The 27,500-nt window shown below is 44.3% G+C and overlaps 3 protein-coding genes across 3 annotated transcripts in view; all 3 read right to left on the bottom strand.

Moving 5' to 3' along the window:
- Positions 1-15,396, bottom strand: part of smyd3 (SET and MYND domain containing 3) — a 107,584-nt gene extending 92,188 nt beyond the window's left edge. Inside the window, exon 1 of the mRNA XM_049463923.1 lies at positions 15,149-15,396. Within this exon, the coding sequence (XP_049319880.1) occupies positions 15,149-15,351 (203 nt within the window). The 5' untranslated portion in view covers positions 15,352-15,396. The remainder of the gene's footprint in view (positions 1-15,148) is intronic.
- Positions 15,397-16,267: 871 nt separating this feature from the next.
- Positions 16,268-20,400, bottom strand: efcab2 (EF-hand calcium binding domain 2). The gene is made up of 7 exons (XM_007243695.4): positions 20,299-20,400; positions 18,822-18,900; positions 18,650-18,722; positions 18,121-18,200; positions 17,778-17,820; positions 17,528-17,594; positions 16,268-16,506 (listed from the first exon to the last, which is right to left on the bottom strand). The coding sequence occupies exons 1-7, from the start codon at positions 20,321-20,323 to the stop codon at positions 16,388-16,390; spliced, it is 486 nt and encodes a 161-aa protein (XP_007243757.1). The 5' UTR covers positions 20,324-20,400; the 3' UTR covers positions 16,268-16,387.
- Positions 20,401-21,029: 629 nt separating this feature from the next.
- The window catches only part of nrde2 (NRDE-2, necessary for RNA interference, domain containing), a 12,675-nt gene continuing 6,204 nt past the window's right edge, over positions 21,030-27,500 (bottom strand). The window contains exons 6-14 of the mRNA XM_022662089.2: positions 27,288-27,500; positions 26,146-26,279; positions 25,649-25,772; positions 25,197-25,375; positions 24,742-25,122; positions 23,600-24,504; positions 23,336-23,477; positions 21,556-21,627; positions 21,030-21,267 (exon numbers count right to left, since the gene is read on the bottom strand). The exon at positions 27,288-27,500 is cut by the window's right edge and continues 205 nt beyond it. Of these exons, the coding sequence (XP_022517810.2) occupies positions 21,142-21,267; positions 21,556-21,627; positions 23,336-23,477; positions 23,600-24,504; positions 24,742-25,122; positions 25,197-25,375; positions 25,649-25,772; positions 26,146-26,279; positions 27,288-27,500 (2,276 nt within the window). The 3' untranslated portion in view covers positions 21,030-21,141. The remainder of the gene's footprint in view (positions 21,268-21,555; positions 21,628-23,335; positions 23,478-23,599; positions 24,505-24,741; positions 25,123-25,196; positions 25,376-25,648; positions 25,773-26,145; positions 26,280-27,287) is intronic.

Raw genomic sequence — 27,500 nt, 5'->3', positions numbered from 1 at the left:
CTGGAGGAACTACATGTTGCCCTCCAAGGCATGGAGTACGGTAGAGCATGGAGTACGGTACATCTAATTCTGGGAATTTTGGACCTCTCCAGACTTTTGGGCTTAAAGACTGGGTTGTTATTTTTAGACCAGGAAAAGGCTTTTGACCGGGTTGAACACAGCTACTTATGGAATGCTCTACAGCATTTTGGGTTCAACTCTGGTTTCATAGCCATGATCAAGGTGTTGTACTGTGATATTGAGAGTGTGCTGAAAGTTAACGGTGGATTGTGTGCCCCTTTTACAGTATCCAGAGGCATAAGACAGGGATGTTCATTGTCAGGATTTCTTTACTCCATCGCCATAGAACCCCTGCTCTGTAAACTCAGAGAGTCACTCTCAGGTTTTAAAATCCACAACTGTGACATGTCCCTTTGTGTGTCATCTTACGCTGACGACCTCGTGGTTTTATTAAATTCGCAGGCTGAGGTTAAAATTTTACATAAAGTACTGAATGATTTTAATGTTTTATCTTCTGCCCGAATTAATTGGCACAAGAGTGAGGCGATCCTGGTTGGAGTCTGGAAGGGTACAGAACCCAAACTTCCAGAGGGTCTCACTTGGAAGCGGGGTGGTTTTAAATACTTGGGGGTGTATCTTGGGGACAGTGATTTTATGGTGAAAAACTGGGAGGGTGTTTTAGAGAAAGTGAAGGGTAAGCTTTTAAAATGGAAATGGTTGGTGCCCAGAATGTCTTACAGGGGACGAGCACTCGTTATTAATAACTTGGCTGCATCCTCTCTGTGGCATAAACTAACCTGTGTTGACCCCCCACCTAGTCTGCTTTCCAGTATCCAGGCAGCCTTGGTGGACTTCTTTTGGGACCGACTGCATTGGGTTCCACAGGGAGTTCTCCATTTGCCCAAAGAGGAAGGTGGGCAGGGGCTAGTCCATTTGGCCAGTAGAACTGCTGCCTTTCGGCTTCAGTTTATACAGAAGCTGCTCACTGGCCCAGTGGACACGGTATGGAGAGTTGTTGTAAACAGAATTTTAAACACGGTTGGAGGGTTGGGACTGGACAGGACTTTGTTTTTAATGGATTCTAAGAAATTGCATTTTACTGGTTTACCAGCATTTTATAGGGGACTTTTTAAGATTTGGGACTTTTTAAATTTTACAGAGAAAGCTGCTCATCCCTTTACTGGCTTTTAGAAGAACCCTTGATTTATGGTGCTCGTTTGGTTTTAACTACTCAAAACTCCCTTGTCCTGTCTAAAGACTTGGTGTCAGCTGGGGTGATGACTATTAGGCAGATTGTGAGGCTGGTGGGACCTGATTTTAATAGTGCAGAAAACCTGGCAGCACACCTAGGGATGAGGTCGCGGCGTGTGGCGCTCCGGCTCCTGCAGGGGTGGAGATCAGCTCTCTCAGATGAGGAGCTGTCCCTCCTGAAGGACCATGCTTGTTGTTGTTGAGCCTGACGAAGCTGACCCATTCCCTACCTGCACCATCACCCCAAACCTGGGGGAGTGTGGGGGTGTTGTTGTTGGAGTGTAAGGGGGAGGCTGGTATGGAACTGAGCACAGTCAGTGGGAAGCTCTTATATAGAGCTTGTGTAAAAGTCCTGAATAGGAAAAGGTTGGACGGGAGGGTGGACACTCCGTGGAGAAGAGAGTTGGGGCTGGATGTAGATACTAGGCCAGAATGGAGAGTTTTATACAAGCCGCCGTTAACTAAGAAAGTAGCAGATCTTCAGTGGCGAATCCTTCATGGCAGTGTCCCTGTAAACTCTTATCTCTGTTTTAAACCCTGAGGTTTCACACACATGTCCCTTCTGTCCACTAAGAGAAACAGTGTTTCATGCTTTTATGCATTGTTTTAGACTCTGTCCTCTTTTTGGACTTTTACAGACTGTTTTTATGAATTTTAATGATCATTTTACACCTCAGATTTTTATCCTTGGTTTTAAATATACCCGGACTCACAGGTATAAGTGTCAGTTGATAAATTTTATTCTTGGACAGGCAAAACTGGCACTTTACATCAGCAGAAAAAACAAAGCAGAACAAGACACAGACTATGATGCAATGCCCATTTTCACACGGCTAGTCAGAGCACGGGTAAAGATTGATTTTAACTTTTATAAAAGTATGAATGACCTGGAGAAGTTTCAGCTGGTGTGGTGTTGTGAGGAGGCTGTATGCTCAGTGTCTCTCTCTCTCTCTCTCTCTCTCTCTCTCTCTCTCTCTCTCTCTCTCTGTCTCTCTCTCTCTCTCTGTCTCTCTCTGTCTCTCTCTCTGTCTCTGTCTGTCTCTCTCTCTGTCTCTCTCTCTGTCTCTGTCTGTCTCTCTCTCTGTCTCTCTCTGTCTCTCTCTGTCTCTCTCTGTCTCTCTCTCTGTCTCTCTGTCTCTCTGTCTCTGTCTGTCTCTCTCTCTCTCTCTCTGTCTCTCTCTCTCTGTCTCTCTCTCTCTGTCTCTCTCTCTCTGTCTCTCAATTCAATTCAATTCAAGGTGCTTTATTGGCATGACAAATAGCAGTACATTTGTGTTGACAAAGCCTGAGTTACACAGTTTTACAGTATAGTAAAAGTAAAAGTAGAGAACTGATTCAGAGTTTAACCATTTCTAGAAAGTAGAACAGAACAGAACAGATTTTAAAACAATGCAAAAATTAAATAAATATATAAAATTGAAATAAAATAATAATAAATAAATAATAATAAAGCATAATATAATTAGTGTAAGTGTAAGTAATGAGACAAATGAACTAATAGTGTGTGTGTGAGAGTGTGTAATGTGTGTATATATACTGTGTGTGTGTGTGTGATATTTAGTGTGATATGGTCACTCTCTGTCTCTCTCTCTGTGACAGGCTGTAATGTATTACATTAAAGTCTCTCTCTCTCTCTCTGTCAATTATTCAATTCAATTCAATGTAGCTTTACTAGCATGACTGTGAATTACAGTGTTGCCAAAGCATTATAACAATTAACAACAATGGTATATGAACATACACAACAGACATAATAACATTTATAACAGAAAGTAATTATGATTATTATAATAATTATATCATTTATCAATAATTATAATTATATAATAATAATCATTTTATCTGGGATGGGGTCCCCAGGATTTTAGAGGTCATTTTGAGGTGTTACCCACTGTCTCTCAGGCTGTGACACGCACTGACGTATTTGGCAGCGAGGGGGGCAGTGTGCCCCTCCCCCAGAGTGATCCGTAATTTATCTAATAGTAAAAATGTTTCAAAATTTGGAATTAAATCATTAAATTTGTTAATGAAGAAATTTCGTGTTTCTTTGAATTTGTCACACTGTAGAAGGAAGTGCATCTCCGTCTCGACCTCACCTGTCGTACAGTGAGCACACAGTCTCTCCTCTCTGGGCTGCAGGACTGTTTATACCTGCCGGTCTCTACGGCCAGTCTGTGGTCACTGAGTCTGTACTTGGTCAGGATCTGTCTCTGCTTTCTATCTCTGACAGTCAGGAGATATTCCTCTAATTTATACTCTGTTTTTAGGGCCCGATAGCATTCCAGTTTGTTTTGAGTTTGGATTTCTTTTTGCCAGTGTTCCAGATAATCATTCAGACTGTGTTTGGTGATTTGCCTGATGTTGAGTTTGGGTGGTAAAGCAGTGCTGGGCTGAGGCTGCTGTCTATTAGTATCTGTTAGAGGGTTAATAAGCCTCAGGACCAGCTGACTGAGGGAGCTCTTTTCAGGGTTCAGTTCTTGGGTCTGTAACGCCCTAAATTGCAGCGTGTCACTGGGACTCGTCTTCAGGTGCATCCAGAAATTTAGAGCTCGTTTTTGGATGTTGATGATCAGAGGAAATCGGCCTAATTCTGCCCTGCATGCGTTGGTTGGAGTTTTTCTCTGGACTTTTAGGATCATTCTACAGAATTCTGCATTCAGGACTTCTGTTGGATGCTTGTCCCATCTAGTGTAGCTGTGCTGACTGAGTGGACCCCATACCTCACTCCCGTACAGTGCAATGGGCTGAATCACACTATCAAATACTTTACACCAGATTGGAATGGGAATGTCAATATTGTAGAATTTTCTCCTGATGGCGTACATCGCTCTGTGAGCTTTATCTTTTAGTGCATTCACTGCCGAACTGAAGCTCCCGGATGCAGTAATGATGAGGCTGAGGTAAGTGTACTGCATCGTGTGTTCTAGGGCGGTGCTGCCCAGACTAAACTGGTATCTGTGTTCCTGACATCTGGGCTTCTTTTGGAAGATCATAACTTTGGTCTTTTTCATGTTTACTGCCAGGGCCCAGTTCTGGCAGTACTGCTCCAGCAGGTCCAGGTGCTGCTGTAGCCCCTGTGCAGTGGGAGACAGCAGCACCAGGTCGTCTGCGTGTCTCTCACTCTCTGTCTCTCTCTCTCTCTGTCTGTCTCTCTCTCTCTCTGTCTGTCTCTCTCTCTCTGTCTCTCTCTCTCTGTCTCTCTCTCTCTGTCTCTCTCTCTCTGTCTCTCTCTCTCTGTCTCTCTCTCTCTCTCTCTCTGAGCGGAAGTGGGTGTGTGAGTGAGGGGAGGGGTGGTGAGTGAGTGCGTGTGAGAGACGCTGCTGCTGCTGTTTGAGTGAGTTTTTCTAACTTTTCTCTCTTTTCTCTGCTCACTGGTCGCTGGTTTATGAAGTAGTTTGAGTGTTTTTGTAGGAGTACAGTTGGAGTTAGAGGGAGAGAGCGGGTTGGTTTATTTTCGCCGGCTACCGGCTTTTTGCCGGTCGCCATGGCGGCGGGGGGGAAAACTAAGTATGAGCATCTCACTCGGAAACACGCGATTAAACTCGCACCTGAAGTGCGGTGCACTGTAGAAGACTGTGTTTTGGCCGTCGGAGATTTGGTTAAATGTAGCAGTGTTTTAGCCGCTTCTAGAATGAATAAAGCAGTGGTTGTGTTTTTGGACAGTGTAGAGAAAGTTAACACTTTAGTTATGTCTGGTGTGGTGATTCAGGGCACATTTACACCTGTAATGCCCCTCGATTATCCCGCTAAAAAGATCACTTTGTCTAATGTTCTGCCTTTTCTGACTGATGAGCAGCTAATTGCAGAACTTTCCCGTTTTGGCCAGATAATGTCACCTATAAAAATGATTCATTTTGGGGGTAAAAATCCCCGCGCCCGTCATGTTGTCTCCTTTAGGAGACAATTTTACATGGTTTTGAAAAATGGTGCTGAAGACTTAAACGTGAACTTTAAATTCAAAATTAATGGCTTTGACTATGTTATCTATGCTACCACTGATCACATGAAATGTTTGGGTGTGGGCAGGAGGGACATTTAAGGCGTTCCTGTCCTTTTGAAGCAGGTGAAGGCACGTCAGGGACCGCAGGCTCTTCTCCTCCTGGAGATGCAGGGCACCAGGCTGGTACAGTTGCAGGGGTAGAGGCTGTTCCTGTGCCTGAGCCTACTGTAGCTGAGGGGTTTGGTGGTGAGGTTGAGTCTACTGGTGCAGGAGAGGGTGTTTTGATTTCTAGAGCTGATCACACAGAGGAGAACAGTGTTTTTGATAGTCCGGTACAGGCTGAGGAGGGGGGTGCTGTAGCTGAGTCTGTTGGTGTAGATAATTTAGTCAGTCAGGAGAAATCTGGACCTGATCTTGCTGAGAATGTATCTACTGTTCATCAGGAGGATAATGTGTTTAGTTCTGGTTTAGTGGAAGGGAATAGCATGGATACTGATGCAGTAGCTGAAGAAGCACTCTTTAGGGTGCCAGGAAAAAGGAAACTAAAACTGACTAGAACTGGGAAAAGGGATGGGAGGACACATGGAGCTCCTGGGGGTGAAAAGCGCAGAGATACACTGGCCAATGATTCTGGTAGCTTAGAAGACTCTGACAGTGACTTGTCAGAGCTAGGAAGTCAGCCAGTTTCACGTGATGCTTACTCCTTTGTAAAGATAAAAATGTTCCTGACCAAGACCAAGAATGTAAAAGGTGTGAAAATTGATGATTACTTTCCTGACCCTAAAATATTCATGCAGTCAGCTCGGGCTTTAATGAGGAATGAAGGTGAAGAACAGTTTACAGCACAGGAAGTCTTTAGGTTGAAAAAACTGCTGCTTAAGCTGAAATTAGAACTTAACAATGATGTTGGTTTTGAGACCTCTTAGTTTTGTTCTGTTTCTCTGCCTGTTGGGGCTCATGCTGTGGTCTTTGACTTAGTAAAGAATAAGGGTATTGATAAATTGTTTGTTCAAGAAACACACAGTGATCTTGGTAATGAGGTTGACTGGAGGAAAGAATGGGATGGGGAGATTGTTTTTGGCCATTTGAGTTCAAATACAGGAGGGGTGGCTATTTTGTTTGCAAGAAATTTTCTTCCAATGTCTTTTCAAGTTGAGCATGTGGTGCAAGGAAGGTGTTTGATGGTTTCTGCCAGATTTGAGAAATTTAAAATGGTTTTAATCAATGTATATGCTCCTACTACAGGTCTTGAAAGGGTTCTTTTTATGAACTCTGTTAATATTTCTTTGCAAAACCTCTGTTCTGAAGATTTTTTATTCATGGGGGGAGACTTTAATTGCACTGAAGATGATGTGTTGGATAGGAACCATGCTGAACCTCATGCTGCTTCGCAACGAATTCTTCGAGAGTCCATGACAGCATATAGTTTGTGTGATGTTTGGAGAGTCTTGAATAAGACTCTCAGGCAGTATACTTGGGCAAAGATAAGAGATGGCTTTGTGTCTCTTGCCAGACTAGATCGCTTTTATTGTTTTAAACACCACCTCAATGTTTTTAAAAGTTGTGATATTACACCGGTTGGTTTTTCAGACCATAGTCTTGTTTTATGCTCTGCTGTTATTGCTAATATTAAATCTAATGTATCTTTGCTGTCTGACTCACATTTTAGAAAAGTCTTTGACATTTATTGGAGTAATTTTAAAATGCAAAAGCAATGTTTTCAGAATTTACGAGAGTGGTGGGATTGTGGGAAGGTGAACATTAGACAACTCTGTCAACAATACACTTTCAATAATTCTAGGTACATCACTCAGTCAATACGATTAATTGAGACTGAAATTATTGAATTACAACAACAGTTAGAACATGATGAGGACCGGGGTCGTGCTGCAGTCCTGAGGTCCAAGACATCAGCCCTTAGGGACCTGTTGGGCGTCAGGGCGCAGGGGGCTTTGGTCCGATCGCGTTTGCAAAATCTAACGCAGATGGATGCCCCATCTCAGTTCTTTTTTAGTCTAGAAAGAAAGAACGGTCAGAGCCGCTTTATTCATGCCCTGCGCTCTGAGGATGGACAGGATTTAACGGAGCCGGTTGAGATCCGGAAACGAGCTGTGCAGTTCTATTCAGCACTGTACAAAAGTGAGTAAAAACCTGATGCAGCGTTGGCTGATGGGTTCTTTGCTGGGATGCTGGAGATCTCTGGAAGCTCTAGCGTGGCTCTTGAAAGGCCGCTAGGTGTACACGAGCTCTATGCAGCCCTACAGGGCATGAAGGGTGGAACTACTCCAGGCATAGACGGCTTACCGGCAAAATTCTACAAGGCCTTCTGGACTGAGCTTGGTGCTGATCTGTTAGCTGTCCTTAATGAGAGCCTCGATGAGGGTTGCTTACCTTTGAGCTGCAGACGGGCAATTATTACTTTGTTATCTAAGAAGGGCAACCTACAAGAGATCAAAAACTGGAGACCGGTGAGTCTCCTGTGTACTGACCTTAAGGTTTTTTCGAAGTGCCTGGCCAATAGACTGAAGGATGTGATGGGGCAGGTCATACACCATGACCAGACCTACTGTGTGCCTGGTAGATCCATCAGGGACAATATTTTCTTGGTGCGTGATGTTTTGGACATTTCCAGGATTCGCGGGCTTGACTGGGGTCTTCTTTCCATTGACCAAGAAAAAGCTTTTGACAGAGTTGAACACCAGTATCTGTGGCAGACGTTAGAAGTGCTTGGTGTTGGCCCTTATTTTCTTAAAATGATAAAAGTGCTGTACCAAGATACTGAAAGTGTTTTAAAGATTAATGGTGGGTTGAGCGCACCATTTAAAGTTTGCCGTGGCATACGCCAGGGGTGTGCTCTATCTGGAATGCTTTATACCTTAGCAATCAAGCCACTACTTCATAAGCTTCGCTCTACTATTGTTGGATTAGATTTGGGACAGGGCAGACTCTTTAGGCTTCAACTTTCAGCTTATGCAGATGATATTATTTTAATAGTGAGCAAACAATCAGATGTTGATAATTTAGTTGCGATTGTTCAGGATTTTGGGTGTTTATCTGCAGCCAAAATAAATTGGGGAAAAAAGCGAAGCCTTGGCAGTGGGTCAGTGGCCTGGGGGCTTGTTGCAGCTACCAGAAAATATGGTCTGGAAAAGGGGAGGACTGAAATATTTGGGTGTGTTCCTGGGTGATGATTTGTTTCAGCAGAAAAACTGGGATGGTGCGCTAGAGAAAATGACAGGCCGCTTGAAAAAATGGAGATGGATCCATGGACAACTATCCTTTAGAGCAAGGGTGCTTGTTATCAACAACATAGTTGCCTCAATGTTGTGGCACAGACTGTCTTGTGTGGACCCTCCTGTTGGATTATTGTCTCGGTTGCAAGCATGTCTGGTGGATTTTTTCTGGGATCGTCTCCATTGGGTTCCACAGAGTGTGCTCTTCTTGCCCAGGGAGGAAGGGGGGCAAGGACTGATTCACCTTGCCAGCAGAATGGCAACGTCTCGTTTGGAATTCCTGCAGAAATATCTTACTGGTACTACGGACCTAGTTTGGAGGGAAGTGGCAAGTAGTATTTTGCACACTGTTGATGGACTGGGACTAGATACCGCTTTGTTTTTATTGGACTATAAACAACTACACCTGAATGGATTATCTCTTTTTTACCGTGGAATTTTTAAGTTTTGGTCTCTTTTTAAGCACCGCCGTTTGGAGCAGAACTCTCTCTACTGGCTGCTGGAGGAGCCTTTAATTAAAGGGGCTCGGCTGGATGTGTCCACTGATGGGATTCTGGGTCTTTCTCACAGACTTTGTATCTCAAAGGCAGTTAAACTGCAGAACTTGGTGGATGTGGTAGGACCTGGCCTTGATAATAACAATGCTGCTGCCTCATTGTTAGGTCAGAGGTCTACCCGGCATGCCAAGATCATCCTGGACTTGTTAGGTGGCAGGTTGTCTTCAGAAGACAAATCTCTTTTGCAGGAATATGGGAATGGGAACTTAATACCACATAGAACGGACCCTTTTCCAAAGACTGGTATTACGCCCGACCTAGAAGGCGTGTCGGGTCCTTTATTGTCTTTTTCAGATTGGCAGGACTTGGATTTCCACACTGCGTCAGGCCGGGTTTTATATAAATGTTGTGTGAAAGTTTTTAATAAGTCAGTGCTCAATGGACAGTCTGACACAGTCTGGAGGGACAAGCTTGGAGTGGGTTTAGACAAACGACCAGTGTGGAGGGTACTGTACAAGTCCCCTCTGGTAAAGAGGTCTGGGGATCTGCAATGGAGAATTCTGCATGGCGTTTTAGCTGTTAATGCTTTTGTTTCAGTTATTAATACAGCAGTCAGTGATTTATGTGTTTTTTGTGGTCTAAGAGAGACAGTGTTCCATTGTTTTTTTAGAATGTCGGAGGCTAAGACCCCTTTTTGACACACTTGGTTTGATTTTTCAGAGGGGTGGGGTTGTTTTTAATCCTACAACGTTTATTTTTGGGGCTGGGTACAGTCAGAAGGAGAGGGTTAAGTGGCAACTGTTAAATTTTCTATCTGGTCAAGCAAAACTGGCTGTGTACAATTCGAGGAAAAACCAGGCCAAGAGGTGTTGCCACTGTTTCTAGCTCTAGTGGAGTCCAGGATCCGTTTTGAATTTGGTTTCCATAAGCTTATGGATACAATTGAGATTTTTGAACTGGAATGGTGTTATAAGCACATTTTGTGTAGTATAGAGGAAGGAGAGATAGCCTTCCCTTGGAACTAAGTGTGCAAAAGGATTTTTTGCCTCTTTTAATTTTGATTGTCTTAAGATATTGATTGGACTGTGTGAAGGAGGGTCATTTTTGTTTAAGGATTGAATAAAATGTATTTTTTAAAAATCAAAATCTCTCTCTCTGTCTCTCTCTCTCTGTCTCTCTCTCTCTGTCTCTCTCTCTCTGTCTCTCTCTCTCTGTCTCTCTCTCTCTGTCTCTCTCTCTCTGTCTCTGTGGGGATAAGCTTTTCTTCAGCAGGGACAGATTTAGGAAGCTGGTCAGAGCTGATGGATGGAAGATGGATGGACATGGACAATAATTCGATATCGGTACTTATCGCGATAAGAAATGTTTCAATAACGGTGATATCAGTTTTGTGGTATATCGATATGTATTAGAATCACGGACAGGCGTCTTTTACTGGCGTCAGCTCGCCGCAGAGCTCAACACAGCCCCCGTAGCTGGGCTACGTCAGTGCGTGATGACGTAACCACACAGGCACGTAGCCAAATAGGCTAGGCTAGGCAAGGCTAGGTTAAAATGGCTAGGCTCGGGTCCGCTTCGCTACGCAGCAAAAATGTCTCGTGCTGGAGCCAAACGGAGCCGGGACGAGCGGATCCAAGGCTAAGGTAGACTCGGTTCGGTCGGCCCCGGATCCTCGAGGCCGGCCGCGGGTCCGCTCGCTCGGCCGCGGGTCCGCTCGCTCGGCAGAGGGTCCTCGAGGCCGGCCGCGGGTCCGCTCGCTCGGCCGTGGGTCCTCGAGGGTGGCCGCGAGTCCGCTCGCTCGGCCGTGGGTCCGCTCGCTCGGCCGTGGGTCCTCGAGGGCGGCCGCGGTTCCGCTCCCTTGCCGCTTTGCTGCAAATTGTGCCGGAGAGTGCAGCCGACCAGCAGCGGTAATGTTAATACATCTAATCTGTTCCACCACTTCAAGCAACTCCACTACATACAATATTTTTCTTATACTGACTGAAGCACTTTTATAGCTTATGTTGTAACTAAGTTATTCATAGTTGATAAAGCCTATAGGTTTGTTTATTTGACGGGAAAATCTTGTTGCTTTTATGTATATAAAGGCTTCTGGTATTCTATATCCTAGTTGAAACACTTTTGTTTTAATCTGTTAAATTTGTTCACAAAGAATAAGAAGCTCGGCCTCTGTTTTAATTTAAAGTTATTTTTATTGGTAATAGTTATATAGGCTTATGTTTGACAGGGATGTCATGTTATTATTTTGCTATATGCAAATAATATTGAGCATTGATTTATTTTGACTACTTTTATTTCTAAAGTATTAAAGTTTTTGTGAAAGGAGGTTTCAAAGGCTTAAATTAAATTTTCAGACAGTAGTAGGTACAGATTTCCGACAGACAGACAGACAGACAGACAGACAGATAGATAGATAGATAGATAGATGTGCATATAATGAGGGTATCTGATGCCAGCCATACAAAAAGTGCAAATACACAGTTACATAATAATTTAAATTCGCAGTGCTGCAGGGATTGCAGGGCTTCTTAGCAGTTTTCTGAGGCCTTCAAAGTATTTATATCGATATCGAAATTATATCGTATCGACCGAAATTTAAGGAATATATCGTGATATAAATTTTGGCCATATCGTCCAGCACTAGGACAGAGTCTCCATATGAGGCCAAAAAGTTCAACGTTTTAAAAAAATCATGGTGCAGAGATGTAGAAATATAATGTCCCCATATGAGGACGCAGGGTCTCAAGAGGATAATGATTTAGATCAGAGAATATTCATGTGTTAGAATGATCCAGTTAAAGTCCTAAAGACCTAAATCTCATTGATCTTCTGTGGAGAGACATGAAAACTGCTGTTCACAGACCAACACTCTCCATCCAACCTGACTGATCTTCAGCTGATTTATAAAGAAGAATGGAGGAAACATCTCTACAGTCTCTAGATGATCAAAGCTTGTAGAGATAAACCCTAAAAGACATGCAGCTGTAACTGCAGAGAAATATGAATCTACTAAGTATTGATTTGGCCAACACAGAGAAACAGCACCACCCTGTGGCCAGAGTGGAGAAATACACTCACACAAACAGTACAGGGTACTGTAGATGTTTCTAATAAAGTGTAGGGTGCAGTGCATGCTTTAAGGTGTAGTGGGAAGGGTGTAGTTATTATGCTTTAGGGTGTAGGGTAGAGTGATTATGGTGTAGGGTGCAGGGTGCAGGGTGTAGTGATTATGGTGTAGGGTGCAGTGTAGGCTTTAGGGTGTAGTGTGTAGTGTTTAAGGTGATTATGCAGTAGAATTTAGGGTGTAGTCTGTAAGGTTTAGGGTGTAGTCTGTAAGGTTTAGGGTGTAGTCTGTAAGGTTAAGGATGCAGTGTAAGGTGTAGTGTAGGGTTTAGGGTGATTGTGCAGTAGGGTGTAAGGTTTAGAGTTTAGGGTGTAGGGTGCAGTCTGTAAGGTTTAGGGTGTAGGGTGCAGTCTGTACAGTTTAGGGTGTACGGTGCAGTCTGTACGGTTTAGAGTTTAGGGTGTAGGGTGCAGTGTGTAAGGTTTAGGGTGTAGGGTGCAGTGTGTAAGGTTTAGGGTGTAGGGTGCAGTCTGTACGGTTTAGGGTGTAGGGTGCAGTCTGTAAGGTTTAGGGTTTGGGGAGCAGTCTGTACGGTTTAGGGTGTAGGGTGCAGTCTGTACGGTTTAGAGTGTAGGGTGCAGTCTGTAAGGTTTAGGGTTTAGGGTGCAGTCTGTACGGTTTAGGGTGTAGGGTGCAGTCTGTACGGTTTAGGGTTTAGGGTGCAGTCTGTACGGTTTAGAGTGTAGGGTGCAGTCTGTAAGGTTTAGGGTTTAGGGTGCAGTCTGTACGGTTTAGGGTGTAGGGTGCAGTCTGTACGGTTTAGAGTGTAGGGTGCAGTCTGTAAGGTTTAGGGTTTAGGGTGCAGTCTGTACGGTTTAGGGTGTAGGGTGCAGTCTGTACGGTTTAGGGTTTAGGGTGTAGGGTGCAGTCTGTAAGGTTTAGGGTGTAGGGTGCAGTCTGTAAGGTTTAGGGTGTAGGGTGTAGGGTGCAGTCTGTACGGTTTATGGTGTAGGGTGCAGTCTGTAAGGTTTAGGGTGTGAGGTGCAGTCTGTAAGGTTTAGGGTTTAGGGTGTAGGGTGCAGTCTGTAAGGTTAAGGGTGTAGGGTGCAGTCTGTACGGTTTAGGGTGTAGGGTGCAGTCTGTAAGGTTTAGGGTTTAGGGTGTAGGGTGCAGTCTGTACGGTTTAGGGTGTAGGGTGCAGTGTGTAAGGTTTAGGGTGTAGGGTGCAGTCTGTAAGGTTTAGGGTGTAGGGTGCAGTGTGTAAGGTTTAGGGTGTAGGGTGCAGTCTGTAAGGTTTAGAGTGTAGGGTGCAGTCTATAAGGTTAAGGGTGTAGGGTGCAGTCTGTAAGGTTTAGGGTGTAGGGTGCAGTCTGTAAGGTTTAGGGTGTAGGGTGCAGTCTGTAAGGTTTAGGGTGTAGGGTGCAGTGTGTAAGGTTTAGGGTGCAGTCTGTAAGGTTTAGCGTGCAGTCTGTAAGGTTAAGGGTGTAGGGTGCAGTCTGTAAGGTTTAGGGTGTAGGGTGCAGTCTGTAAGGTTTAGGGTGTAGGGTGCAGTCTATAAGGTTTAGGGTGTAGGGTGCAGTGTGTAAGGTTTAGGGTGCAGTCTGTAAGGTTTAGCGTGCAGTCTGTAAGGTTAAGGGTGTAGGGTGCAGTCTGTAAGGTTTAGGGTTTAGGGTGTAGGGTGCAGTCTGTAAGGTTTAGGGTGTAGGGTGCAGTGTGTAAGGTTTAGGGTGTAGGGTGCAGTCTGTAAGGTTTAGGGTGTAGGGTGCAGTCTATAAGGTTAAGGGTGTAGGGTGCAGTCTGTAAGGTTTAGGGTTTAGGGTGTAGGGTGCAGTCTGTAAGGTTTATGGTGTAGGGTGCAGTGTGTAAGGTTTAGGGTGCAGTCTGTAAGGTTTAGGGTTTAGGGTGCAGTCTGTAAGGTTTATGGTGTAGGGTGCAGTGTGTAAGGTTTAGGGTGCAGTCTGTAAGGTTTAGAGTGTAGGGTGCAGTGTGTAAGGTTTAGGGTGTAGGGTGCAGTGTGTAAGGTTTAGGGTGTAGGGTGCAGCCTGTAAGGTTTAGGGTGTAGGGTGCAGTGTGTAAGGTTTAGGGTGTAGGGTGCAGTCTGTAAGGTTTAGGGTGTAGGGTGCAGTCTGTAAGGTTTAGGGTGTAGGGTGCAGTGTGTAAGGTTTAGGGTGTAGGGTGCAGTCTGTAAGGTTTAGGGTGTAGGGTGCAGTCTGTAAGGTTTAGGGTGTAGGGTGCAGTGTGTAAGGTTTAGGGTGTAGGGTGCAGTGTGTAAGGTTTAGGGTGTAGGGTGCAGTGTGTAAGGTTTAGGGTGTAGAGTGCAGTCTGTAAGGTTTAGGGTGTAGGGTGCAGTCTGTAAGGTTTAGGGTGTAGGGTGCAGTGTGTAAGGTTTAGGGTGTAGGGTGCAGTCTGTAAGGTTTATGGTGTAGGGTGCAGTCTGTAAGGTTTAGGGTGTAGGGTGCAGTCTGTAAGGTTTAGGGTGTAGGGTGCAGTCTGTAAGGTTTAGGGTGTAGGGTGCAGTCTGTAAGGTTTAGGGTGTAGGGTGCAGTGTGTAAGGTTTAGGGTGTAGGGTGCAGTGTGTAAAGTTTATGGTGTAGGGTGCAGTCTGTAAGGTTTAGGGTGTAGGGTGCAGCCTGTAAGGTTTAGGGTGTAGGGTGCAGTCTGTAAGGTTTAGGGTGTAGGGTGCAGTCTGTAAGGTTTAGGGTGTAGGGTGCAGTCTGTAAGGTTTATGGTGTAGGGTGCAGTCTGTAAGGTTTAGGGTGTAGGGTGCAGTGTGTAAGGTTTAGGGTGTAGGGTGCAGTGTGTAAGGTTTAGGGTGTAGGGTGCAGTCTGTAAGGTTTAGAGTGTAGGGTGCAGTCTGTAAGGTTTATGGTGTAGGGTGCAGTCTGTAAGGTTTAGGGTGTAGGGTGCAGTCTGTAAGGTTTATGGTGTAGGGTGCAGTCTGTAAGGTTTATGGTGTAGGGTGCAATCTGTAAGGTTTATGGTGTAGGGTGCAGTCTGTAAGGTTTAGGGTGTAGGGTGCAGTCTGTAAGGTTTAGGGTGTAGGGTGCAGTCTGTAAGGTTTAGGGTGTAGGGTGCAGTCTGTAAGGTTTAGGGTGTAGGGTGCAGTGTGTATACAGTAGAATGGCACTGTGGATGTTTGTGTGTGTGTGTGTAATAAACTCACGTGCGGAAGCAGTTGTGGCACGCGGACTGCAGGAAGTTCCGCGCGACGCAGAATGTAAAGGGCGCGCAGCTCTGCAGATCAATGGCATCGCCTCCTTCATTCTCTTTGATCTGTATCACCGCTCCGGCTTTAATCTCACCGACCGCGCGCAGCCCGTTTCCCGCCCGCACGCTTATAAACCTCTCAGCACGCGCCGCCATCATCAACTCTCACTGAAACTGCAGCCCTTCAAAATAAGAGTCCCTCCCATGTTTCTATTGGACTCATCAGTGCAGTTATGTTAGAATTGGATATCCTCTTTATTCTCTGTTTATTAATGAGCAAAATCATCACATACATAAAAACATTATCAGAATGATCTGTTTCTAAATTAACCTTTATTTTCCCCGCTGATGTTGAGTGAATGGGAGAGGAAGACACGCCCACTATGCAAATAATTGGTGAAATAAGCCCATGCCAAAGGTGTGAGTTTGAACTGCACACAAAGTGTGTTTTACTAAAGTAGCTCAGCTAAATCACTGAGAAATATTAATGTTAGAAAAAATAATAAATAATCCAACATTACTGACTAACAGCTAAACTATCATTAAATTAGCATTAAAGTTTATACAATTACAAATAAAGTTTATTTCCCAAAGATCTATAAAATCATAATAGTAATTTATATAAACAAACTTTATGTACAGAGCAGAAACCCTGAGGTTAAAGGCTGATAATCATAATCTCTATCTAAAATCACAAAAAAATATTTATTGATTATTATTTATAGTGTGTGATTGTGAATACAAATAAACACCTGGCCAATCAAAACGAGGTATAACAGCAACCAGCTGACAGATAACACTGTGGGAAAAGTTTCTGATTGGCTAGCTAGTGACATGTGACCATCATCTTTTTTACTAAAAAATAAGGCAATTAGTCAATACTACTACTACTTATAATAACAACAATAATAATAATAATAATAATAATAATAATAATAACTGATCTTTAATGTCAAGTTTTAACCTGTGTGTAAACATAAATATTTATTATAAATCAGATAAAAGTGGATTTAATTATTGTATTTAAATTTTGAATCTCTGTAAAAAAAAAAAAAAAGAAAACAGCGCAGAATTTATTTATTTATTTATTTATTAGTCACACATGAAATATTTAATGAGCTTTAATATAAATGGAATAAAGAAGTTTCCGATTATTAAAGCTGATGTAGCTCCGCCCCCTGTGGGCGGTCCCTCGTTACCACGGCTCATCGGCGGTCATCATGCTGACGAAATCCCTGTAGAAGATCAGATTCTTCTCGGGATCCAGAGCAGCAGAGAGCATCTCCTCCATCTCCTCCTGAGAGAACGGATCTCCTGCAGGAACACAATAAAGGTGCTTGCACACTGCACGCGGTAGATGCGGCGCGGTACGCTGACCCCCATAGGATTCAATAGTGTCTAGAGCGGTAGAGCGGTGCGTCGCTGCCGCGGAGCAGAGCGGAAAGCGGCGCGTTTCCACGCCCATAACCACGCCTCCACCGCGCTACCGCTTACCGCGGGCAAAGTTCAACATGGTTCAACTTTGACCTCGCGGCAAGCGGTACCTCGGCAGAAAACGCATGACGTGAACTCACGCGACTAGAGAGAAACTGTAGTCCAAACAACAATAAACGTGCGCGAGAGACTAATAATAGCGATTAGTGAATCCCCTCAGCTGTACATCACTTCCCTACACTCATATAGAGATAACAGGAGGAAGAGAAGAATCAGAGCTTTGTTCTGAGGCTGAGAAACATATACAGATCCACAGAGGCTGTAGAGACTCAAAACTACAAAACACCGCTCACAGAGGTGATGGGTTTTAGAAAACTCCGCCTATTATCAGCAGGAGACGCTTGGCGTCAGCAGCAGCGCAACGCACCCGCAACTGACCAGCGTAGAGCAGAGCGGCAGCACAGCGGAATGCCGCGCGGCATACCGCGTTCAGTGTGCAAGCACCTTTACACCACCCTCAGCTCCGCCCACAGCACCACCCTCAGCTCCGCCCACAGCACCACCCTCATCTCCGCCTACAACACCGCCCTCAGCCCCGCCCACAACCCCAGCCCCACCCAGAACACCACCCTCAGCCCCACCCAGAACATCACCCTCAGCCCCGCCCACAACACCACCCTCATCTGCTCCATCTCTTCCTGAGAGAAAGGATCTCCTGCAGAAACAGCAGCACATCCATCAGCCCCGACCACAGCCCCGCCCTCAGCACCACCCACAACACCACCCTCAGCTCTGAGACTCGAAACACAGTCAGGAATTTCTAATTAATCTTCAGTAAACTTTACATATCTGATGATGTCACCGGCAGTGGGAGGAGCTAAAGTCTAAGTGCTGGATTTACCTTCCTGTGTTAAATATCTGCTGAGCTCCTCCGGATCCAGGTGTCCTTTCTTCTGCTGATCCAGAACCTGAAACACATTTATATTATTTATTATTATTTAATTTAACAACCAGATTCGCTCTATAAACACCTTTAGCACACAGTCCTGATCTCCCTCCTGATCTCCTGCTCTACAGGATTCAGACTGTGTGCTTTTGCACCGCTGAAGTTAAATTAATATCTGAACAAGATGAACGTAAGAGTTTCTGACCTCAAACGCCTGAAGCAGAAGATCCTCAGGAACGGGACGTAACCTGACAGAACAAATCAGAACCTCCAATCAGAACCTCCGATCAGAACCTCCAATCAGAACCTCCGATCAGAACCTCCAATCAGAACCTCCGATCAGAACCTCCAATCAGAACCTCCAATCAGAACCTCCAATCAGAACTTCCGATGAGAACCTCCGATCAGAACCTCCGATCAGAACCTCCGATCAGAACTTCCGATGAGAACCTCCGATCAGAATTTCTGATCAGAACCTCCAATCAGAACTGGAGTTTGAAATAATTCAGATTAATCAGTTCAGTGTAAACGCAGTGATCAAGAGTTACTTGTTCTCCATCAGGATTCGGGACATGGTCGGCAGGAACTTCTCAAAACGGATGAAGCCCGCTGGCTCCTCCTCCTCGATCTGTAACAACATTTCCAGCACTGCTCATTAAACCAGTCTATAAACGAGTATATAAACCAGTTTATAAACCTCTATATAACCCAGTCTATAACATATGAGCCAGTCTATAACATATAAATTAGCATATAAACCAGTCTATAAATCAGTATATAAACCAGTATAGAAATCAATCTAAACCACAGTATACAAACCAGTCTATAACATATAAACAAGTCTAAAAACCAGTATATAAACCAGTCTATAACCAAGTAAATAAATCAGTATACAAACCAGTCTATAAACCTCTATATAACCCAGTCTATAAACATATATATAACCCAGTCTATAAACCAGTATATAAACCTGTCTGTAACCTATAAACCAGTATATAACTTAGTATATAAACCAGTATAAAAGACACAGCCGCAGATTTAATATAATATGTCTGAAATATGTAAATGAGCTCTGACCTCAGCGATGACGTCATGCAGTTCAGCTTCGGTGGGAAATCGACCGAGAGAACGAATAATCGTCCCGATCTCCCTAAAAACAAACAAACAAACAAATCGGATCAGATTCATTACAGAACCCGATCAGAACTCAGAACTCTACATCACTATAATCTGCAGAATCAGAACCAACCTGACGTCCACAGTTTGATTCTGTTCATGATCAAAAACATCAAACGCGCTCCGGATCTTCTTCTGGACCTCCGACACACCTGAACACAATCAGAACCTCCTGATCAGAACCTTCAGAACCTCCTGAACTCTTAACTGGGACTAATGAGAGGGAGTCCATCTCTCCTGTACAGGACTTCCTGTACCGACTGTCGGTCAATTTATAATTAAAGTTTTAACAGCGTCTCCATCAGACCATCATCTCCGACCTTCTGCATCCATATTCAACCCGACGAGTCCTAAAAATCAGCAGCTCTTAGAGACGCTTAAACTCCTGAACTGAAGTCAGAAGATTACAGAGCTTTAACTGTGGAATAATCTGCATCTCCCTCCATCACTGTTTTAATACTAATCTAAAATCGTACCTGTACTCTCAGGACTTTCAGTGTGTTCAGTTCTGAGTGTCTGGGGTTAATCTGAATCTTGTTTCCTGATGCTACTTTTTTATTTATCTTATATCTTATTTGTTGTTTAGTTTTATATATTTAATTGTTCGTACTTCTGTATTGTACAGTACTTTGGTTGGTATTTGTGGTTTTTAAATTAGAAATACATTTGACTTGACTATTATATATTATATTTTATATATTTTCAAATGTACTAGCATTTTAGCAACTGTATGTGATACAGCTAGGTGGCAGCAAACACACGCACTTTAGAAATTTGGATAGAGTGCCAATTATACAGTATATTACATTTTTACAATTAAATATACAGGAGAATCGACACTGTATTGTAAATATAAAGGAAGTGCGTGTGTTTGCTGCCACCTAGCTGTATCATACACCGTTGCTGAAATGCTAGTAAATTTGTAAATATATAAAATATAATATATAATAGAGTTATAATACAGGATTTGTATAATATTAATGGGTGTGAATTTTCCCCATGATTCAAAGTGAACACCCCCGTTATTTAGATGTGTAAATCCTATAGATTTGGAGCTGTTGGTGTTTTTTTTTCTTATCTGGGAACATTAATAGGTGATTTTATGCACTAAAAGTGATTTAGAGGTGAATAAATGAGTGTGTACAGATGTAGAGAGGGTATAGAATTAGATGCATTTTATTCTAAATGGTAAAGTGCTTTCAGTTTTTTTATATTAATACTAAAAGTGCGTTGGGTAACTCTTTACTGTTACAGAGCAGTGTTATAGTGTTCCAGTGTTGCCAGATTATTGATCTTGTCGCTGGATTTAGAGAATGATTTATTTATTTTTATTTTTAAACGTAAGTAAATGAATCAGAGGAACGTGGATGTGTTTAAACAGCGCTGTTTCTCCTACTTTCTCTGCATCAGGTCACTGAAATAAAAACGCGTTAATATCTGGCAACCCAGCAGAGCCGCGCTGACAGTGACGCCGCGGTTCGAGATTAATCGGTAATTGGATTAATTGATTAATCGGTTTAAAGAGTTAATAAAGAGAACCCGATGTTTACCTGCAAGCGCGCGCTCCTCCGCCATTCCACCGCGGATCTGGTTGCTTAGATACGGACGCGCTGCTGGTAGCTGGGTTGCCAGATAGTGCAACCCCCCCAAACTCCGCCCACTAAACTACAATCAGCTCTAAATTCTGCACAACACAGAAAAGACTGAGTTTTATATAAAATCTGATTATAAATTAGATTATAGATTAAAGTAATAATGCAACTGTTCTAATATAAATCTTATATTTAAATTAAGCTTAATGAAATATGAAATGTACAGCCAAAACATTAAGACCACCTCCCCCCAATGCAGCTCAGATTACAGAACTGTGCAGGAGAAATCTCCAGATCTCCAGAAGATCAACACTGGAGCTTCATTACATTACTGTACTTAATTACATTACAGTACTTTATTACATTACTGTACTTAATTACATTACAGTACTTTATTACATGACATTACTTCATCACTGTTAAATATTCCTGAGCTGCTGCTGTTCTGGGATCAGTGGTGGGATCAGATGTTTCAGGATGTGGAAGCTAAAGTTCTTTAAGCTCCACATTTCAGTAAAAGTACAGAAGTATTTAACATTATTTGTATTTCAATACTGGAGTAGTTTACAGTAAAATGTACTGAAGTACTGAGAGTAAAGTACAGTACTGTGTTCTGTATTTATTACAGAAATCGATGTTTATTAAAGACGTTAATTAAAAACATTAAAAAATAAAACCCGGACACTGCAGACTATAAATATATACATTTATCACAAAATTACCATTTTCATATCCAAATAAAATATAAATAAAGGTATGTGAGGGTCCGCAGGTCTGGTGCATTGTGGGTAGTGTAGGCGTTTATTCCTCCAGCAGGATCTCCACCTCCTCCATCGGCGCTCGGAGCCGGAGCTCCTTCTCCACCAGCAGATCCAAAAACTCCTGAACCCGATCCGGAAACAACCGCACCGCGTCCATATACACACACTGCACAAACGCACACACATACACACACATTATATATATATACATATATATAAATAACACACACACACACACACACCATATATACACATATATATAAATAAAACACACACACAATACATATATATATATATATATATATATATATATATATATATATATATATATATATATATATACATATAAATAACACACACACACACACACACAATACATATATATAAATAACACATACAAACACACACCATATAAATATACACACACTATACGTATATATAGAGAGGGACTCACTTTAGCCCAGGGGACGTTCTGTAGAGCTTTATAGAAGATTCCTCTTCCTCTCTCTGTGTCCCCGTTACACACCTGCACACACCCACCATCATCACCATCATCACCATCATCACCATTATCACCATAATCACCATAATCACCATCACCACCATCACCATAATCACCATCGCCATCATCGCCATTATCGCCATAATCACCATTATCACTATCATCACTATCATCACTATCATCACCATAATCACCATCATTACCATCATTACCATCATTACCATCATCCCATTATCACCATCATCACCATCATCACTATCATCACCATAATCACCATTATTAGCATTATCACCATCATCACCATCATCACCATAATCACCATAATCACCATTATTAGCATTATCACCATCATCACCATTATCCCATTATCGCCATCATCGCCATCATCACCATTATCCCATTATCACCATCATCGCCATCATCACCATTATCCCATTATCACCATCATCACCATCATCACCATTATCCCATTATCACCATAATCACCATAATCACCATAATCACCATCATCCCATTATCACCATAATCACCATCATCCCATTATCACCATCATCACCATCATCACCATAATCACCATTATTAGCATTATCACCATCATCACCATCATCACCATTATCCCATTATCACCATCATCGCCATCATCACCATTATCCCATTATCACCATCATCGCCATTATCCCATTATCACCATAATCACCATCATCCCATTATCACCATAATCACCATAATCACCATAATCACCATCATCCCATTATCACCATCATCACCATCATCACCATAATCACCATTATTAGCATTATCACCATCATCACCATCATCACCATTATCCCATTATCACCATAATCACCATCATCCCATTATCACTATAATCACCATAATCACCATCATCCCATTATCACCATCATCACCATCATCACCATCATCCCATTATCACCATAATCACCATTATTAGCATTATCACCATAATCACCATTATTAGCATTATCACCATCATCACCATCATCCCATTATCACCACAATCACCACAATCACCATCATCCCATTATCACCATAATCACCATAATCACCATAATCACCATCATCCCATTATCACCATAATCACCATCACCACCATCACCATAATCACCATCGCCATCATCGCCATTATCGCCATAATCACTATCATCACTATCATCACCATAATCACCATCATTACCATTATCCCCATAATCACCATCATCCCATTATCACCATCATCACCATCATCACCATCATCCCATTATCACCATCATCCCATTATCACCATAATCACCATAATCAACATCACCATCACCACCATCATCACCATAGCCATCATCGCCATTATCACCATTATCACCATCATCACTATCATCACTATCATCACCATAATCACCATAATCACCATCGCCATTATCACTATCATCACTATCATCACCATAATCACCATCATTACCATTATCCCCATAATCGCCATAATCACCATCATCCCATTATCACCATCATCACCATCATCACCATCATCACTATCATCCCATTATCACCATAATCACCATAATCACCATCATCACCATTATTACCATCATCACCATCATCACCATCATCACCATAATCACCATAATCACCATTCATCACCATTATCACCATCATCACCATAATCACCAACATCTTCATCCCCGTCCCTGAAACCCATACACTTTAGGGTTAACAGACAAAAGAGGGAAAGATGTTTTACCATAAAGTTCATGTACATCCTCCACAGCAGGGGGCAGTGGGCTCCCTCCTCCGTCGCCACGGCAACCTCAAACAGTGAGCGGATACGGTTACTAAGGCCCGTCTCCGGGATCACTGGCAGAGCATCGGCTGGAAGACCCAACCTGAGAGAGAGACGGGAGGGGTTAGTGTGTATAGTGTGTGTGTGTGTGTGTAGAGTGTGTGTGTGTGTGTGTGTGTGTGTACAGTGTGTAGTGTGTGTGTGTTTGTGTAGTTCTGTTCTGACCTGATGACGGAGTCGAGGTGTTGTTTCCTCCGCTGCTCTGCGGTGATGGAGAACAGGTGTGGTATGATGGTCTGGTTGCCCCTGGCGACGGTGTGGAAGAACCTGCGGGCGCGGCCGGCGCTATGGTAACGGCTCTCGGTCAGCAGGTAGAAGTGCCACAGGGTGGCGCTGCAGGGCAGGAGGCGCAGGGCGTCGGTCAGCGCCATCCGGAGGCGGGACAGGGGGAAGGCGCTGGTGCTGGAGTGCAGCCGCAGCAGTGCCACATGCAGGACGCACACGGCCTCGCGCTCTCTGAGTGACGGGTCGGGTTCTGTGCCAGTGGCAGTGGCAGTGGCAGTGCCGGGTGTCAGCCGCTCTCTGGCTTCAGTGAAGACCGCATCAGCAGCGTCAATCCCCACCGTCAGGTACTGGAACAGTCCGAAACAGCCAATCAGAGCACTCCGTGGTGTCCCGCCCTCTGCAGCTGCTGATAGGGCGTTCTCGTACGCTTTCCGGGCCTTTAGAACCGACACCGGGCTCACCTGCCCTGAGAACCCGCTGTACCCGCCCCCCTCCGCCAGCCTGCTCAGAACATAGACAGCCCGAGAGCCAGTGGGCGGAGCCACGGAGGCTTTAGCTCCGCCCATGCACGCCTGCTCCACCTCTAACTGGGCGTACAAAAGGCAGAGTTCGCAGAGGGTGTGGTCCTGCAGTCCTGAAGCCCCTCCCACTGCGAGTGCCGTGTCGAACACTCTCCGCCCCTCCTCCACATTACCCACAATCCACTGCAGGTGAGCGTACTCCCGCCACAGGCTGAGGCTGCTGCGGTTCTCCGGCAGCTTCAGTAACCGTTTCCCCACCCGCTTCCCGCGCCGCACCGCAACCCGCAACCGCTTACTGCTGCTGCTGTACACACACCGCAACACCTGCAATACACACACACACACACACACTTATTATACACACATTACACACACCGCTTCCCTCGCCGCAACCCGCAACCGCTTACTGCTGCTGCTGTACACGCACCGCAATTATCGTTTACTACAGTTCAAATAATCTCACAGGTCACATGTTTCACGCTTGCGCTGTACTGGATAAACTGTTACTCAGTACTGAATTACCTGAGTACAGTATTTAATGTATATCAGTAATTGACTGACCTTCAGCTTCTCGTACTGCAGCCAGCAGAGCGACAGGACAGTTCTGTCCGGCGCCCTGACCAGTGGCAGGACCCGTTCCAGAACGTTCCCCAGAAACTCCTCCCCCTCCTTACATAGCCCCACATGCTTCCTGACATCACTCAGGTGTGTCATGTGACCCACAGCGCTGATCCCGGTCAGAGGGAGGTGGCAGGAGGTCAGAGGTCGCTCTGAGTCCAGGCTGAGGTCCAGCAGGGCGGAGTCATCCAGGAGTGTGCTGCTGGGGGGCGGGGCCGAGGGGTCCGGTAAGCCCAGAAACCGTAGGAAGGCGAGAAGAAGGCGGAGCTTCAGGCTCGCAGACTCCACCCGGATCAGGGACGGGCCGATGTCATCGAACAGCACCTGCACAGGTACGGAACAGCGTTACAGTCCCGCCTCACTAAATATCTCAGTCAGATTACAGAACACGGCGCCACCTGTCTGTCTGGATCCTCACAGTCCTCCTCTGATTGGCCCTTGCTTTTGTCAGGTCTCCAGGGCAACCAGTGCTTCGCTTCACGAGACGTTTCCACATCCAACCAGATCCTCCACTTCGGCTCAGACTTATCTCTGATCTCACACTCGTCCTGATCTTCATCATCATCATCATCATCCTCTGTACACAAGCAGATATGCTGTTATACACTCACACACTCACACACACACACACACACACTCTACATACATAATCACATGATTATAAATAAATATAGATTCATTCTGATATTTATGGGTAATATTTATTGATCTACAGGTACAGTATTAGTGTGTAACTGATGGAATTGTAGAGGTTCCTAATGTTCCTCCTGTGATAATCCATCCCATAATAACTCCAGTATTTTCTGTACACAGTAGCTGCAGATTGGGCGGTGGGGGTGTAGGAGTTTACCTGTCTCAGGTGGCACCACCCATCCTCCTCTCTCCTGCTGGAGCATCCACGCCCTCCAGCCCCGCCCCCCTCGCTCACCCACCCGCGGCTCACCGCTGTCCCAGAACGGCTCGAAAAACTCCACCTGCACACACACACACACACACACACACACACACACACATACACACACACACATACACACACATACACACACATACACACACACAGTTGAGGTGAATGATGGTGTTGGGTGTGTGTGTGTGTGTATGTGTATGTGGTATGTGTATGTGTGTGTGTGTGTGTGTGTGTGTGTGTGTGTGTGTATAGTGTGTGTGTGTACCTGTTGTCGGGTGTTAAGGTGAGTGATGGTGTTGGGTGTGTGTGTGTGTGTACCTGTTGTCGGGTGTTAAGGTGAGTGATGGTGTTGGGTGTGTGTGTGTGTGTGTGTGTACCTGTTGTCGGGTGTTAAGGTGAGTGATGGTGTTGGGTGTGTGTGTGTGTGTGTGTGTGTGTACCTGTTGTCGGGTGTTAAGGTGAGTGACAGTGTCGGGTTTGTAGAAGGTAAAGTCCAGCAGGGCCTGAAACAGGCTGAGCGCTTTCTCTGATTGGCCGGCCTGCCGCAGGAAGTGACACTGCAGGAGGAAGATTTCTACAGGAAGTACAAAACAGCAGTGTTACTAAATATTTATTAATATAAACAAATTCACACAAATACCCAACACACACACATCGCTATCTCACACCCTGCACTAGTGCATCGCTATCTTTCACCCCACCATCAGTATATTTACCCTCCTTCCTCCTGCCTGGTTTAAACAGCAGCAGAGCTTCTGAATATATCTACACTGATGGGCGTGGTGTTCTGGAAATGAGGTGTGTTCAGGTACATTTCTGGAGTTTTATCTTGTTTATCTTGGTAACAGAAAACACAGTGTGTGTGTGTATTGACTGTGCGTGTGTGTGTATAGTGTGTGTGTGTAGTGTATAGTGTGTAGTGTATAGTGTATAGTGTATAGTGTGTAGTGTATAGTGTGTATGTGTGTGTAGTGTATAGTGTATAGTGTGTAGTGTGTAGTGTGTATGTGTGTATGTGTGTATAGTGTATAGTGTATAGTGTGTAGTGTGTAGTGTGTGTGCGTGTGTGTGTATAGTGTGTAGTGTATAATGTGTGTGTGTGTGTAGTGTATAGTGTATAGTGTATAGTGTGTAGTGTGTAGTGTGTAGTGTGTAGTGTGTGTGCGTGTGTGTGTATAGTGTGTAGTGTATAATGTGTGTGTGTGTGTAGTGTATAGTGTATAGTGTATAGTGTATAGTGTGTAGTGTGTGTGCGTGTGTGTGTATAGTGTGTAGTGTATAATGTGTGTGTGTGTGTAGTGTATAGTGTATAGTGTATAGTGTGTAGTGTATAATGTGTGTGTGTGTGTAGTGTATAGTGTATAGTGTGTAGTGTATAGTGTGTATGTGTGTGTAGTGTATAGTGTATAGTGTGTAGTGTATAGTGTGTATGTGTGTATGTGTGTATAGTGTATAGTGTATAGTGTGTAGTGTGTAGTGTGTGTGCGTGTGTGTGTATAGTGTGTAGTGTATAATGTGTGTGTGTATAGTGTGTAGTGTATAGTGTGTGTGTGTGTGTGTGTGTGTGTGCGTGTAACCGTACCCAGTAGCTCCTCCTCTGTGCCCGGCAGTGGTGGGTGGGAGAGCATGGTGCCGTCCTGCACCGCACTGAGCGTGCTCAGACACTTGGCGTAGGCGGCGCTGACCCTGGAGGTGGAGAAGGAGCTGAAGTGGGTCTGGGTGAAGAGCAGGAATCTCCTCCACAGGGTGGAGCTGTTCGGGTGGAGGAACACCAGCTTCTTCCACTCCTTCAGCA

Source organism: Astyanax mexicanus, chromosome 14, assembly GCF_023375975.1.
Source record: "Astyanax mexicanus isolate ESR-SI-001 chromosome 14, AstMex3_surface, whole genome shotgun sequence".
NCBI lineage: Eukaryota > Metazoa > Chordata > Actinopteri > Characiformes > Acestrorhamphidae > Astyanax > Astyanax mexicanus.
The sequence above is the reverse complement of the archived record's forward strand: the minus strand, read 5'-3'. Positions and strand labels throughout refer to the sequence as shown.

Coding starts and splice junctions, on each gene's coding strand:
- efcab2 (XM_007243695.4), bottom strand. CDS start 20,323: ATGGCGGAGGAGCGCGCGCTTGCAG. Junction 17,821..18,120: donor CGAATCCTGATGGAGAACAA/GTAACTCTTGAT, acceptor TTGTTCTGTCAG/GTTACGTCCCGTTCCTGAGG. Junction 16,507..17,527: donor CAGATATTTAACACAGGAAG/GTAAATCCAGCA, acceptor GTGTTCCTGCAG/GAGATCCGTTCTCTCAGGAG.